The sequence below is a fragment of the Drosophila mauritiana genome, chromosome 3L, assembly GCF_004382145.1.
Source record: "Drosophila mauritiana strain mau12 chromosome 3L, ASM438214v1, whole genome shotgun sequence".
Taxonomy (NCBI): Eukaryota; Metazoa; Arthropoda; class Insecta; order Diptera; family Drosophilidae; genus Drosophila; species Drosophila mauritiana.
This window is the reverse complement of record NC_046669.1, coordinates 18,842,673-18,859,958: the sequence shown is the minus strand read 5'-3', so window position 1 is coordinate 18,859,958 and position 17,286 is coordinate 18,842,673. Positions and strand designations below refer to the sequence as shown.

The 17,286-nt window shown below is 42.3% G+C and overlaps 1 protein-coding gene across 2 annotated transcripts in view; it reads left to right on the top strand.

Moving 5' to 3' along the window:
• LOC117140704 overlaps positions 1-17,183 on the top strand; it is a 67,880-nt gene extending 50,697 nt beyond the window's left edge. The window contains exons 10-14 of one of the 2 annotated variants that reach the window (XM_033303769.1): positions 1,311-1,498; positions 5,993-6,643; positions 8,620-9,551; positions 11,675-12,033; positions 13,960-17,183. In XM_033303769.1, the coding sequence (XP_033159660.1) occupies positions 1,311-1,498; positions 5,993-6,643; positions 8,620-9,551; positions 11,675-12,033; positions 13,960-14,306 (2,477 nt within the window). In that variant the 3' untranslated portion in view covers positions 14,307-17,183. Of the gene's footprint in view, positions 1-1,310; positions 1,499-5,992; positions 6,644-8,619; positions 9,552-9,679; positions 9,750-11,674; positions 12,034-13,959 lie in introns of those variants that run through there. The other variant, XM_033303770.1, reaches the window with a different exon arrangement.
• The last annotated feature ends 103 nt before the right edge of the window (positions 17,184-17,286 follow it).

The window sequence follows — 17,286 nt, the reverse complement described above, 5'->3', positions numbered from 1 at the left end:
TAAAGTCTATGTAATAAATGCTTGGTTCTGTGTCTCAATTAACCGCTTAACTATCATATTCAAGAGGAACAACCCACTTCAGGCTTAGAAACAGCTTTTTTTAGCCATGATTCTCGAAGTGTATTCAAGTGTGAGGAACAATCCTGCAACTGGCTTTATTCCTCAACTTTTCCCCAGCCAAAAATAAAAAATGAAGAGGAGAAGAGAAGCTGGCTCAGTGGGCCGGCAACTTTTGCCTTGTGGCAGCTGCAGCTACTTCTCCCTCCAGCCTGCCACTCGATGCGACACGGCACACATCAAAAGTCTCCTGGCCTCTTTCGCCGGCAAGTTGGAAAAGCTGTCGCAGCGGCTAGAATCGACGCAGCTGTTATCATCGATACCGTTGACGATTGTTTCCTTTATATCGACTGGCACTTCAGCCAGCCACGCTTTTCCCATTCCACCCATCCCACTCCCCCCATTTTTCCGCATTTTCCAGCTTTTCCTGCTGGCGCATTGCTACGAAACGTGGCGACTTTTGCCAATTGAAACGCCGAGTAGATGTTGCTCTTGCCTGGCTCCTCCACTTTTTGCGGCGTTGTTTTGCTCGCGCTGCCTTTTTTAATTTGTCACTTGAATCAAAAGTTGCCAAAGTTGTCCCAGGCCGAAGCTGTGTAGCTCTGGGTTTTGGTTTGCTCTGCGCGTTGTTAGCCTGGTTTGTTCCACGGCTCCTTTGTTGCCGCTTCCTTTTTGCCCACTTTAATTAAAGCCGAGAGCCGGAATTGCGGCATTAGGCAACTGCCGGAGCTTTAACATTGTATTCGGCGCAAATGCTGGGCAAAGTTGTCTGTGATTAATGAAAGGGTATGTCCAGAAATTAAAAACAAGAGATTAGACATGAAGGGAGCATCAACAATGGAATGCATCGCAGAGGACTTTAATTATCTAAAAAGCAGGACCAGGCAAATTGTTGCTAAATTAGTTACAATGTGTTCACACATAATTTATTTTAATTATTTCTAAAATAATTCTTTTACTATACAGTCCGCCCAATTTCGTAATCACTATTCGCATACAGAGAGTGCGTAAAAACAAAGGGAAAATCCCCCCGCCAGGCTCACATTGTAAATTAACCTAAATCACGCGTAAGCCGCTTGTCATACAGCGTTCTTAGGACATATTAAAAAGTCGGCAAGGACGAGGCTCCGAGCTCGTCGGTGTACATAAATATCTGTATCTATATCCTATATATGCTATATGTTATATGCACGCCAGCATGAATACTATAATCTCCTCCACTCACTCGCCTGATTTTTTTGCCCCCTTTCCAGATGATGTGCTATTCTCGCGGCGCGGCCGCATGGGACGCATTGTGAGTCCGCGTCACACGCTTCCGCCGAATACGACATGCACGTACCACTTTCACGGATATCCTGGTGACCTGATTTGGTTATCGTTCACCAGCTACAATCTGCAGATCCTGCAGCAGGCGATACACGACAACAATACGCTGGGACGGGTGAGTTGAGTCGAGTTTTGCTGAGCGTCTGTGTTTGCGCCATAAAGCGTTTAACCGAACGGATGTCGCGGGACGGGGATGGGGATGCACTGAGAGAAAATGCGTTTTTAGTTGAGTAAGTTCATGTGCAGCAAGGAGATATCTTTGAGTGATTAAGTCAGTCAATCTATCGGGGTTTCGATTCCTGTTATAGGATGTGCTCAACAACTATACATTTATGTTCGTACTTAATTAGATATATTAATTTGGAAACATCCTCATAGAAAGCTGTAATAAAATATTCTCAAAAAAATAATATTAAATTATATCGCTTTTAGCATAAGCTTTGACCAAAGCCTTGATAGTTCAAGTCAATTAGAAAATGAGATTTATACCATTTGCATTTAAGATATACGTTCATTAACAAAGTCATTGTGAATGCATCGAATTAATCCTTAATGTCAACCATTATTTTGTTCAGTGTGAGGATTCTGCTGCCGTTATAGTTAACCGTTTACATAAATGCATAAAATTTGTGCCCGGGGGAGGGATGCAGGCGTATAGAGCTCGGGGAAAGGTGGGTGGATGTGGGCGAAAGTGGGTGGTTGCCGCTCGCATTGTCTCTTAAATGCACTGCGTCTACGCCAGCGGCGTCTCCTCCATTCGCCATTGTCTTGGGCTCCCTTTGGCCCCACCTATAGCTCCAGAGCCCCCTACATGTCTTGCTATTAGTGCCAGTCGGTCGACACTTTGTCTCTGCTGGCCAATTAAAAATGCAGCCATAGAAATGCGCCGTATAAAATGTATAATTAAGTGAAAGCTTACGCAACTCCTAACGAGACATTTTTAAGTCTGAAGTCCGCCCGCCAGCAAAGGCAACTGCGTCAAAATGCGGCACAGCCAACAAAAACAAGCGTCCATAATAATGTCCTGTCATCTCTTTCTACGCTCGTCGCGCTGTCTCTTTCTCTGCTGCAGAGCAAACAAATTGGTACGAATAAAAAAAGTTCCAGGGCATTAACGTCAAGTAAACACAAAGGTTATAAGTGCACTTCACTATAGTTGTGCTATGGAATCAAACTATAAAACACATCTAAATTCTAGTATTCAAAATACATGCAACTTAGTGGGAATTTTTCTTAGTGCTCTCATCACATCGGTGTGTGTGTGTGTGTGTGCATTTTAAATGTTCGTTGTCGCCTGCCTAACGGTCCGTGAATTGTGTCAAGGTAGAATGTTGAGTTCGCCAGGACGAACAGCGCTTAATGTCGGGTCAGCGGGTCCCTCAAAGGATGAAATGGCGCCCCCTGTCCCCAGATAACTGAATGGTCATTTGGGCTAGGCCACGCGAAAGTGCATTCGAGTTGCAGGTTGGAGAGTCCGCGACAAGCAGACCTGATTTATATTAAAGTGCGGTGATTCAGGCTCAAGGTAGCGCAGAGCAGTGAAGTCAGAGCAAAAGGATACAAAACATGGTTATCATACCTAATATCTCTTAATAATTTATATGGAACTTGCCTTTGATAACTCAAAGTAATCATGACAGAGCACAAAGAGTTCGCATAGTAGTTGCAAGCATACTTATATTTTACCTTAAATATTTTTGTATCTTTCAGTATATAAGTAGTTTCTGTTTTCAAAATCCTATGTTTAATCTGATCATTCGAGTTGAAATTAAGTAGAGTTCACAAGCTGCTCAAAACTTTTTGAATTGCCCTTGCAAAGGCAGACGAACTTAACTTTAAAGGCCAAAATCTCTAAGCGGAATCCGCTGTCAACTTTCAAAGCTGCTTGTCTGAGTGCTCCGAACTCCCAACATTTTCCGCGTGTTCGGTGGGGCCAAAGATCACAGAATGGAAATAATAGAAGGTGAAATGGAATGATATGGGGGACATGTCAACGCTTTGCGCGGTCTCATAAATGTCGTCGCATTACAAGTATTTCCAGCATTGCCCCACAACCACTCCAATCATTCCCATTCCGAGTCCCACTGCCATTGTATTTTTATTTCGTCGGCGAGTTTTAACTTTGGTTCTTAATTTAAAAAGTTTGTTTTGCCTCGGTTTCTCTTGTGTGCTGGTGGCGGTGCTTGTTTTTTCCATTTGTTTCTTTTTTATTTTAGAAAATTCACATTCACTTGTTTGTGAGCTTGTCGTTATCCCCGCTCTACCCTCCCCCGGCCCCTAAAAATGGTATCGCCCACGTTCGAATGACTTCAGTTCGCAGTACCTGCTGTTTTTGTTTGTGTCACTTTGCCTCGCTGTTACAAAATTCATGAACTGTTTTTGCCGATTCCATTCCAGTACTCCCACTACCGCCCACCACCGCCCACTGGAGTCGCCCGTTCTGTGTTTTATTTTACACATATTTCTGTCCTGTCACTTTTTATTGTACTCCCGTTTGTAGCCGCTTAAGAGGGGCGAGATGAATGCACTGAGAAAAAATTACAGTACTTACTTTGACAGAACCAGAAACCTGCGAAAGCAATCACTTTATTATCCAGATTAAGAAATATAAGCTAACCTTAAAGTATACTCCTTTTTCCTTGACATAAATGATGGTATGATATGATATTCGAAACTAATGATTTTGAATTACAAAAATCAAGGAAATTAAATGAACTAAATTTATAACTTAGGAGTTCTTAGATCCAAAAAATTTAACATAATTTAATATTTAATATTTCACCATAATAATGTGCTTAATAATAATATGAATGTAGATAAAGATAATTTTCAGTTTATTACTAGCTCGACTTTTTCATGTGCTATCTACCAATTTTTCCCAGTGTACGTTGGGCGGTGTGGGTGTGCTAGGTGTTACTGCAAAGTTGTTTTGCTTTATTTCGCTGACTGCCCCCTCGATATATTTTCCTTCTCGTTTTTTGTTTATTTGTGTGCTGCTGGCAGCTTTTCATTTTTCGCAATTTAAAGTGTAGGTGAGGCAACTGCAATTGACACGGACAGAGGAGCATCCTGCGGGGGGGCGTGGCCCAAAAACGGAAAAGACAATTGTATGGGTGTTGGCAGAGAGTTCAGTCACCATTTATCTGCTCTCCTTCCGCTTTTCCAATGGTTTTGGCCAAATTAATTGGCAGCACAGTTGCACAAGCGCTCGCTGAGTGTGTCTACCAAAAATAAATTAGGAGCCCCCAGTTTCACGTGATATGTGTCTAGACAGAGAACGACCTTGAGCGTATGAAAAGCGGCTGGCAATTTATCTGATAAGACGACAGATGAGGAGTTTCCACAGCCCCTTCATCTCTGGAAAATGCTTTGATTAAAATACGAAAGCAATCAAGGTGCAGCAAGTGTAGTGTGTTTTATTGATGTGGTTTGTCTCCGGAATTTTATGAATTCGAAAGCAGAGAAAATGTTGGCAGTCGTAGCATTCGAGGAATTCTTATGGGTAACATTTTCCAAATATTTGTGACTGAAAATAATTAATTTGCCAAATATAAGGGACCTTGGCTCTAAATGGGTTATTAGGCAATGCAATGTACTAATTAAAAGAAGTTAAGTGAATTCATACTATAAAATGTGCAGCGTACTTTAAGATAGATTTAAAATTGTTCTTAAGACTCAGTAGTTTGTTTTATTTGTTTGCACTTCTTAGACTTTAATTCCATGGATTAACTTTACAGAATTTAATGCACAAATGTTCCACACACAAAAAGCAAATCAAGTTAATAAAATGAACAGAGGCAGCGGACTTAAACGGCTGTCAGTTAGTTTCTGGGCCGACACTTCGTCTGGGTCCGGAGTCTGTAACTTCAGTTCAGTTTCTTCAGCCAAGCCACAGCTGTTTGCAACTGTCTTTTTCATTATTAACACAGTCAACAATAATCAGGGCCTAGGCGGAATGGAGCGGAATGTGGGGCGGGGGGAAGAAAACATAAACATTGTCAGCCAGGAGGCGTCTAGGAAAAATATTTAATGCCTGCAAACAACAACAAGGAGACTGTGAGGAATGCAAAGACTGCGACTACAACTACAAAGCCGACGAGTGTGGAGCCTTTCTACTGGGGACAGTGACAAACGACAAATAACTCACACTTGCAACTGTTTGAATATGACATGTGACAAACGGAGGGCGAGCGGGCAAGCTAACAAGGAAAAACAACAGAGAGCCAAAGGGAAAGCGTGAAAAACGCGTGGAATGAGTCGCACGACTCACACTCAAATACTCAGGAAAAATATTCGTAACATTCAATAAGGAAAATCGAAATTTGTAGTGGTAAAAATTTCAAATCATAAGAAACCATTACAAAAGAAACAAATGCTATTTAGGTATATTGTTCATTAGTGTAAGCAGCTTGAATTATATAAATATAAAAATCTAATTATTTATTCCCGAGGATATTAATTATGAGGAGAAGATGTTGGTATAGTTTTTTCTAAGACATGAAACTCTCCTGGCTAGTTTCTCTCAGTGCACCTTAAAATAATGTCAACAAAAGAATTAAACAATAACATGTGTTCGCTTTCTTTTCGCTCTCCAATTGTCTTCCTGCAGAGCGATCTGCCACCTTGGATAACGCGCCTGAGGATGTGGGACAGCTATGGCACATATGTGCCCATGAAATCGACAAGTTCAACCACCGGGCAACCGCCCCCACCACCCCCCGTTGCCTCCTCGGCGGACGGGGGCAAGCCGACCCTACTAAACCAGAGCAACTACGGCAGCTACTACTACAGTGCCAGTAATCCGAAGTTGAATCGGAATCTGCGGGTGAACATCGACAATGCCTGGAATCCGGTGGACACCTACATCTACGGCCCCACGCAGTCGAGCGTGTTCAACCAGGAGAACAAGTACAGCGGCTACCAGGGTGGAGGTCCTGGCGGAGGATCAGCTGGATCCGCTGGCTCCGGCAAGCCCATATCCGGGGTCAAGGAAAGCCTCAACTACATTTCGAGCGGAAAGTCCTCCAAGGAAGTCTCGGCAGCGGCGGTCGTCAGCTCGGATCGCAATAGTGCGGTGGCCTTGATGAGCACCAAGGGCAAGCGACGCCTCATGCTGGAGATCTACGACTACGAGACTCCGAAGCTGTGCGATCACACTGCCATTGGAAGTGGGGTGAGCGGAAGTAGTGCCGTGATGGGGGGCAACAAACAGAGACCCTGCAGTCCGCTGGAGAGCTACGTGAGCACAGGCAGGGATTTGGTAAGTAAAGCTAAAACCACCTAATTAAGTAAAAGCCAAAAAAAATGGATTGTAATAAAAGTTTTGGTTTAAATTGGCAGTAATCAATGTTATCTTTGCAAACAGGCATCTTGATCATTTATTCAGCTAAATTGGAAAATAAGTTCAACCTTAGCATTAATATACCATTATTTAATATGTTTAGAAATATGTCTAAAGATACAGCAAAAATGAGTTTTTTTCTGCTCGAAGTCATCTCACTTAACTCACATCCGGTTGTAATTGGATAGTTGCAGCAGCCTAAAAGTAGGCAACACTTTAGCTTCGCCGCCGGCAGACCAATAAAAACCGTAGCCTACCTTCCGGCTGCGTTTGGCATCACAACCAAGTCGGGCAAATTAGAACTTAACCAAAGCACAGTGGTTTTCCCCATATGCCAAAAATAAGAAAATCAAAGTCCAAATTTTGTCTATAAATGTATCATTACTTTCTCATAATTGGTGTAGTTATTCAAATTTATTCATGTTTTTGTTTTGCTCTAACTGTCCGCTTCAAGAATGGCATCGAAAGAGACAGCATGATATCAATCGAATGTTGCAGCGTGGGCAACTTACAAGTAAAGCTGTCCGTAAAGTCAATAAAAAACCTTATAAATCGCATTTCTCTGCAATGGAAGCCATTTGTATAATAGATAATGGTGTTTAGTATATTTAAAAAAAAAATTATATGTACGACGTTCTGTGTTTTGCGTAAATTTGTGTTGTGTTTAGTATATAATTCCAGATGTTTTTTGTTTATGTTTGCGATCTTTCGTTGAGACTGGTCCCATAGTAGAACTGGTTCCCAGTACGGGACAAGTACGGGACCAGTATGGGACCAGTACTGGACCAGTACGGGACCAGTACGGGCCTACTACGGGACCAGTACGGGACCAGTACCGCTTTCCCATACAATGGCAACCACTGTGCAAAGGACTTTTCTAATTTGTCAGCTGGCACTGTTTGTTTTCCTTGTTTTGGCCGGTGCTTAAAAAAATAAAATAAAATAAAATAAAAATTAGGCAGTGGGGGAACACGACTTTGTGACTGCACCTTGGCTGCCGAGTGCCGAGTGCCCAATTTGGCACGCCCAAGGGCCATCACAAATAAATAAAACGCAGCTGGAGAACTGAAGAGCTGCAAACTGGCAGCCGGAAGCTGGGAATTTTTTGGCAGAGTGCAGAGCGATTCGTGTTTGCTTTAAACTTGACAAAATTAATCAAATTAAACACTCGACTGCATCGCCAGACGTGCACAAATAACGAAGGAGCAGAGCGAATTTCCCAGGGGCAGGCGCCAAATTCAAATTCGCCAAAGCCATAGTACCCCCAACCCCCGCTTTTCACACACACACGCACGCAACACAAAGGCAAATGGGGGGCGGTAAGTGGGCGTTGGTGTGGCCGTGGGCGGGGAAGGGGGCGGCATTGACGGCATGCACGGACAAACAGACAACCGCAATAAGCTTGCTTAGCCTTTTTGACGTCGCTCCTCGTTGACAAATATGAACTGCAAATATTGTGATGCCAAATTGAAGCCGCCGCGCATTGTGCAATTCCGCGCTCTCCGTGCAGTCATAAAGAACTTTACGAAATATTCATAAGCTCCCCTAAATTAAATACACATGTGCACTAGCTGGCACTGTCAATATTAAATAGTTTCCAAAAATAAATTAAACATGGCACAGTTGATGCCTTTAGCGAAATATTCATTGATGTTGAATATTACGTAAAATGTAGGACAAATCATTTTCACAGCATTTTTCCTCATATAATTATTCAATATAACGATTTAAAAAGCTTGTAAATACTTTATAAACTGAGCAGAGCTTTGAAAATATTGAAAGTTGCTACCGGTGCAAATTTTAGTTCGTTTTAAAATACCATTTTATTGTAATCTCATTGAAGGCAACAGTTTTTCACAGTATTCCAACTCTCTTATTACCATTTCCCCTTACAGAAACTGGAGTTCCACACGCATACCGGCACCGCCCTGTTTCCCGCACAGTTCGCTCTGAACTACGAGTTTGTGGACACGGAGCAGGGTGGCGAGACGTGGGCAGGGAGACGGGGAGAAGATCCGGTGCCGCCACTCTGCTCAAGAATTTTCAAGAAGCGCAAGGGCAACATCCAGGTTCCCAGGAATGTGTTTCTGTACGGACGAGGCGGAGCCAAGAACATAACCTGCTTGTATCGCTTTGAAGCGGGTCCTTCGGAGAGGGTGAAACTGGTCCTGCATAACGTGTCCTTCGGAGAAGGCACAGCCTGCACCACCGACTCGGATCTGCATACAGGCAGACCCCGCTGCAATCAACTGGATCCGGAGGGCCGCATCACGGAGCTGCGACTGTTCGATGTTCCATTTAGGGACGTGAAAATCCAACTGGGCTGCTTCTGCGATAACTCCAGTGCCCTGTACAGCAATGCACCGCTCACTTTCGTTTCGCATTCGAGGATTATGGAGCTGTCCTTCACGGTCACGAGATTAAATATATCGGAGGACTTTGCGGATGTCTTCTTCTCGGCTTCCTACGAATTCAAGAGGCAACCGGACTGCAGGAAGCAGTTGAAACTCAAAGGAGCCGGCGGAGAGGACGAACTCAAGTATCCTCTAAAGACTCAGGATGCGAGCTGCGAAGGCCTGGCCTGGTACATCGAAGCCCAATCGGCCGAGAGGTCGCTCTTCGTCCAGACCTGGGGCGCCTATCTGCCCGTGGATCCCACCTCCGAGGATGCCATGCGGTGCCACACCAAGAACCGCCTGATGATATACTCCGGACGACCCCTGCGACCCATGAGGGTGGTGTGCCCGGCCCAAAGTGGCCCGCGGCCAATGTCGCTGCACATCTTCTCCGAGGACTGGACCAATGGGCAGCCCTTGTTCATGAACAAGTAAGTGAACTATATATTTAATTTTAAAAATATATTAGTTTTCAAATAGTTTTCATTTGGTTTTCCTGCTTGAGTCCATGTGGTTTGAATTATACAAACTAATAATTAAACATAACTAATATCCTTAGGAAACCAACAACGATTGACCCTTTTGAGAAAGATTGTGGATAACATGTCTGTGCTTTATTTATTTGCTAGTAGAGGAGACTGAATTATTTACAATTTCACGCTCTGGTGTCGTGTCGCCCAACAAGTCTGCCCGACCAATTACCCATGCTCTGGGAAAAATTCGAAAATATTCCAAGAACAAATAAAGAAAGAGCAGGACTTGAAAACATTCATGCCTAATGACGCATGGACTCCTTGCCATTATGAAGAGCATGCGAGCTAGTCCACTCGAGCCACTGAAGACTACACAAAAAGCCTCTTAGGTCGAGTATTTTGGGAATTTTTCACTCAAAATTAATTGCATTTTAATAGTTGCTAATATTTCAAAAAACTTGTGCACTTATTTGCACCGGCATCAGGCTGCTCCCCCCTCCCCTGCTCCACAAGCTCCATCAAAAAGTCCTGCTTAAAAATGCAATAACAGGAAATGGCTACGACGGCAACAAAATACAGGAAATTGAGCGCAAAGAAATATGCTATATAGGAGATGAAAAAATGAAAACGCAAACGAGACGAAGTCCAGGCAAACAAACATGGCCGTCAGACATGAACATATGTATACAGCCGCGGTTAACCAATTAGGAGTTTTGAAGTCAAAAAAAAAAAAGTATTAATACAAAATTGCATTTTGTTTATTTATTAAGTTAAATTTACATTTAGATTCGTTGGCTGGGCATGTTGTACTTTCAGCAAGAACACTTGAGGTTTCATGCAGAAAAGTTAAGCATACTGAGAAAAATCCAAGCAAATATAACAAAATCAAAGAAAATTTAACTTGAATGAAAAACTTTCGAAAAAAAAGGTAATTCCATGGAGAGCAACACAACTATCCTACTTACTTTCTTTCAAGTGAGTAGTATTAGTATTTTTTTGAAGCCACTAAACATGTGACCCGTGCTGTGCGCCTCAACAGGACAGGTGGAAAGGTGGCGCTACGGGTAAGAGCATTCTGCCCGCTGGAACTTGGCCGTATGTGCTCCGGCAATTTATGTCCAAGGTGCGTGCCACCAAAATGAACCGGTGAACCTGGACGTTACGCTCGTTTCTTGAGGGAAATTCCGGCAGTTGACCAACCTGTGTCCTTTTCCTGGTTCTGCGCTTAACGTGTTGCCATTAAATTTTATGGTCAGCTCTTCCTCCCTTTGTCCGTGTTTGCATTTTGCTCAATTTTGTCGCCGCAGAACATAAAAAAGGGAGTCAGGATGGGCGGAAAAAGAAGCGAAGGAATATTGCACTGTGGACGACATGTGAAAACATATTTTTATGGGACCCCAAAGGGTAATTGGACATTGCACGGGATATCCTAGCTGGCTAATGAGTGTGTCGAGCCTTTTTAGATAATTAATTGAGAGCTTTTCAAATCATCTGTGAATTACAATGACCACACACACAATAAGGCAACGAAACGTTGAAGTGTGATTGCACTAAAGTGTATTAATTCAAAGGGATTAAAGTCAGCTGGAGATAACATCATAATAAATCCAAGATAATTGAAATATCCTTTCGAGATAATTGTATAATTTGCAATTCCCCATTCGGGAATATTTGTTTCATTGGCTTGAAGTGAAACCAATTGTGCCGCACTTCATCCAGCGAAACTTTGACGGCTAACTCGCTTAATGCGCGGCTTAAGCCAAACTACGAGTAAGATATTTTGTCTGTGGCAACTTGAAAGTTGCAAGTAATTAGTGGCACTTGAGCAACTACTAGGCTGTCGGGGTACGAAAATGGGGCAGGACATACCCAGATAGCTAGATGCTCCAAAAGTTATGTAGAGCAAGAAAATCAGCAGGGACCATGAGTGGAGTCCTTTGTCCTTTGAGAACAAAGGATTTTTAGCAATCTTCAAATATTATTTCTATTCTATTTCAAATCTTTATATTTTATTAGTAATTTAGTGGTATGAGTAACAGTAACTGATCTTACAAGCTCGCTTTTCACCTATCCTCTTTCAGACCCATCAGCCTGGTGCTGGAGCCAATCCTGAAGGAGCCCGGCGACATCTCCTTCACGTGGCTCGAGATTCACCGCACCAAGAACGCGCTGCTGCAGCAGTTGGACCTACATGTGAACGCTAGCGTGACCACGGGCATGGGCTCCCAGACCTCCTCCCAGTCCGCAGCCGGCTCCAACACGGGCATTGGGGGACTGGGCACCAGCGGGTCAGGATCTGCTGCCAACGCCGGAGGCTCTGCAGGCGGAGCAACGGCCAACGAGACGCTGAACGAGTTCGGATTCTTTCCCAAGGAGTCCGACTGCGAATACAAATGTCCTGAAATTGATGCATGCATTGCGGCCAGCTTGTGGTGCGATGGTGAGTACAGATTGCCGGTCGAGGCCACAGACCATTTCTCAGGGAGTTGCCGAATGATGGGTTTCTGGGATGGAACCACTGCATGCAAAGCAGTTCATAGAAGTCGACGGGGCCAAGAAACTTTCGTGCGTTCATCAATTCGGGTCAATGGGCAACTACTTAAGAAAAGGGCTTCTGAGTAAAGAACATGTTGAATTATCTAGCAAATTTTGAATTTAAAGGAACTTGGGGTACGAATTCTTACTCCAAATTCAGTAGAAACATTCTTAGGAAAATTAATACCGCTTTTGAGCTAGCAATAGGCTTATCTCCTTACTTTGGTATTATCAACCCAAATGGTCTTAGTCTTAGTGGAAAGCGATACATATTTAAGAAGTTTCATCAATGCAATCCCTAGTTGGATGTATCTTTTTTATTATGCATATAGTTTCAAATTGATATTTTGAAAAGTAAGAAAAGGGCTTCTGAGTAAAGAACATGTTGAATTATCTAGCAAATTTTGAATTTAAAGGAACTTGGGGTACGAATTCTTACTCCAAATTCAGTAGAAACATTCTTAGGAAAATTAATACCGCTTTTGAGCTAGCAATAGGCTTATCTCCTTACTTTGGTATGCCTGGTTTCAAGGATTCTAATCTGGGAATTTCATATCACTAAGGAGAGTCCTGGACCTTCGCCCGGAGCTCTGCACTATTTGTACGTGATTTGGCGCTCAGTCTTGAGGATTTGGGTTATCCATTTGCAGCGTGCCGCCGGCAGAAGGCAACCAAAAATTTCACTTGTGGCTGGCTTGTCTGTTAATTTCGAAGCGGGCTGTCCACGTCCTTGTAATCAGGCAAAGTTTCCTGACTGCTGCACCAGGCTGCAGTGCACCACTCCTGCTGGTTGTCGGTTGCCAGTTGTTAGTTGCTTCGTTGGTCGGTTGTCGTTGTCGGCGGTTGCTGGTTGTTGGCGATTGTTGGCCGACTGGCGGGATGGCGGCGGGATGGCCGGTTGTTGGACAAACCCGCAGCGGCAAAACTCCGAAATGTCTTGCAGAAAAAGTTTATCCCCCAGTCCTGCACCAGGCCAACACGAAATGGCCGCAACAGCTGTGGCAGACTTATTTTCAATGCACTTGGGAGATGAAGGGCGCAAAAAAGTAGATGCAATGTGGGAAAGTTTATAGACTAGGAAATACCCTTTGTAAGGAATCCGCCGTGCATTCTGTATTTAAATGACCAATATTTAAGTGTCATATATTCCCAAAATTAATTTAATTACTTTACTTTTGTTCCTTAAATAGTAGATACTTTGTACTTAATATGTACATTGAAGATTGTGTGATGTATAAGTATAAAATTGCATTGATTTTCCTGCATTTTCCTACTTATACTCCAGAAGCCGTACAGACTCTTTAAAACTTACGCTCGGTGGAAAAAATACAAAGGCTAGCCTGGGCTTTGCCTTTTAGCTTCAATTATTTATGGGCAGCCAGGCGCGTCTGCATCTGGAGCTGGTTAACCGCAAAATCCAGGGCATTAAACAAGCTTTGGACCCCACGGGCCACTCGAGTGACACTGCATTCAATTTGTAACCTTAGAATAGGCCACCCAGCTGCGCTGCTCCTCCCAAACCCCAATCTGCTTTCAATTTTTCAATCAGCGCCTCTACCTCTATCTAGGATACTGAATCTGTTCTTACACTGACAGAAAAGATACTTTTCAAAATATCAATTTGAAACTATATGCATAATAAAAAAGATACATCCAACTAGGGATTGCATTGATGAAACTTCTTAAATATGTATCGCTTTCCACTAAGACTAAGACCATTTGGGTTGATAACAATGATATCAATATTCTGATAAGAAAGCTGGGACAGATGTATTGCTCCTAAGAAGTGACGATTTTTTCTAAAAGTGTCCCTGCAATCTCTCCTTTTCAGGCCACCACAACTGCCCCAGCGGTTTCGATGAGTCGGAGGAGGAGTGCGGCACCGCTCGCAAGTTGCTGGAACTGCCGGGCGGAGTTTTCGCCGCACTTGGATGCATTGCAGCAGCCCTGACCGCCTGCCTGATATTCTGCATGTTCGGGCTGATGAGGAAGCGGAAAAAGTCGGTGGTGCAGAAGGGCGCCGGAGTGGGCGGCATGGGCGGAATGGGCGTGGGCGGGATGGGCGTGGGCATCGGGTTCATGAACGGAGCGAGCAACGGCAACGTGTCCGCCGCCAGCATCGGTACCCTGAAGAAGGACTTCAAGAAGGAGGCGCTGTACATCGATCCGGCCTCCTGACACGGACTACAGCCGGTCGAATATATCCACGTGGACCGGGAGACCACCGTGTGATATGTTGCCGCCGGCTGTGGCATTCCCTATGATCATGTGGAGCTTTCCATGGAGCTGGCCTGACCGATGGATCAGTCCGCTGATCCCGTTCAAAATCTGGCCTGGAGATTTTAAAGATACAGAGTCGACGCCTGGAGGTATGAGAACACTAAATGAACCTACATTTTAAGCCGATAACTTTTTCTAAACGCTTCTGGGAGTAACAAATTGCGCACTAGCGAAGTTGTGTGTATGTAGTCATAAGGAAAATGCTGTTGATGAGTTGCTTATGGTTTTTACTTTGTATATATTATTTAACTTTAAGCATAAATAATTTAAAAGCTCTGAGAGAGTCAGGATTGTGCACCGTAAGAACTTTTTTAAGGTATTTCGATCTTTATGTCCTATCATTAATCTTTAAATATCGAAAAATTATATTTGAGTTCAAACTAAAAATCTTTATAATTGCATACATTAAAGGTTTCCAAATTAAAATCAAAATTGATCACTCACAACTTTTAAAAACTCAAAATGTTCGAGTAATATAAATTTATTGCTAGTCACATGGTAGCCAGTTTTGACCATTACATAATTGTGTTTTAGTTCGATTATGAGAGTTAACAAATTTTCAGTTTAGGACTACATACACAAGCGATAAGAGGACATAAAACTATTGTAAATTAGGTACCTTTAAACCAGTTAGATCAGCTAGAGAACAACAATTCGTGGGCGGCTCGTAGATGACTTCGGCATATTACCACATAGCACACAGCACCCATTAAAGGAAGTAATCCAATGATTCAGCAACTAAATGGAAGATCATGAACTACAATGAAATTGTATAGAAGAGCAACTCAAAGAGCAGATCCCTATGCGTAGGGCCACTCTGGCACTAATTTTAAGCGGTTAGACTAGGCAAAAACTGTTAGCAGCGATTGGAAAGGAGTTGGGAAAGGTCGAGGGTAATCTCTACAGTGTTGTGATCTAAGGCATGCACATACTGAACTATGTTTAAACACTATGTTTAACGTCGAAGCATTTACATGACGAGTACTCAGAACCGGAGGCGTATATTGTATAGGTACTAGCTAGTAGCTAACTAGTCAACTAAGAGGCAGCACTTTTCTGTTATTATCGTACAGCACAAACACACATAAGCAAAGGACATCACCTAGTGGTTTATTATATACAAGTCGATACAGCAAGTTAATTAAATGCAATTGTTATTAATGAATTAAGTAGCGCTCCAAACCAGAGATATGTTCACTGCACTTAATCGAGAGAACTGCCAAAGGATTAGACAACAAAACAACAAAACAACAAAACAATCAATGTAAATATTTCTGTCGAGCAATCACTTGTTTGCGTCAGCATTTATGTTCGTAATTTGAACACAAGCCGATTCCCCTTAAGTAGCTGCAGTGAGTAACATTCCTAAAGTTAATAGACTTTGTAAAAACTACGAGCGAAGAATAATAATAAACTGTATGCAAAACTACCATTTAGGACACGGCTCATAACCCATATAAACAATCAAACTTTTGGCAGTTGCAGTAGGATTAAGCAAACAACACCAAGAAGAAGCGGAAAAAGGACATAAGTACTTTATTTTATAGACACGGAACTAGGGCAAAAATTATGAAACTGAATACTGAAAGCAAAGCAAATACTGGCTGCAGTGGGAATTTTAAAAATTTAAGAACCTCTGCCAACGCCGGCAGAGTCTACATCCATAAAAACCCATTAAAATTTCAACTCCAATGAAACTTTGCCGAAGAGCGTGTGTATAAAAAATATATGATTTAGCCAGCATAAAAAGTAAATGGAAATATATACATAAATTAAATCAAATATTTTCGGTTGGCATTTTTTGATAGCAAATAACCTAAATATTTATAGCTAAAAAAGAAAGAAAGAAAATTTAACAAAACGCACTTTGTACAATTTAATAAAAAACGAGCAGTTAGTTATTATTTCCAGACACACAGCATAGCATACACATATAGGATATTTTACACACATTCGAATAAGAGATAAAATAATACCGAAACATATTCGAGAGCGAAAGGAAATTAAATTAATTAAAAAAGGCGCATAGGCCAAAAATGCATTTTTACTGCCGCCAATTGAGGACAAAAATCGAAAAAATCGAAAACACGGCTGGCAGGGCATTTAAATAGTTAGCTTTAAGCCCGGCTAAAATGCTGTAACTACTTCGTTGGCCACCATTGTCACTCACACAAACTCACATCATCTCAATCATCAGTTTCGGTTCAGTTCCTTCTCTCAACCAAACCAAACTATGGAAATTTCTGTGCCAACTGTGTTTGAAGTAGAATTCAAAGATAAAAAATGAGTAAAAAGTGGGGGCGGCGTGGGGTGGAGAAATTGAATTATGACCGCACATAAAACATTGCATATAATTTATTTGAAATGTTCGAAAATAAAGTAGACGAAACGAGAAGAAAACGCTGCGCGATGGTAAATAACAATATAATGCAGACAGCTGTGTAAATAGTCAAACTGCGTACAGTCTACGCATATTTAATTAAAAACCGAAAAAACTAAAAAAACTGAAAAAAGTGACCCAATGATACGAAATTCGAGAAAGGAGATCATATCTTAAGTTCCCTTTCTGAATTCCCCCGATTTTCATTTCTTTTCGCCGTTCGATAGCGTAAGTTTCACTTGTATGATAAATAAAACTAAACCAAATATTTATATAGAGATATTATACGTATATGAAAAGGAAACCTTAAGTTAATGACGCACTGAATCAAATAGATGAAACGAGTATTTAAAACCAAGACAATTAAAACCAAAAGGAACTTTAAGCAAAATAAAACCGATGAAAAAATGAAACTGAACACAGCGCACCTTTCTCTATTAGCCAAAATTGCAAAAGTGGGTGGGTTGGTTGGGCGTTTGATTTTCGGGGGGAATGGAT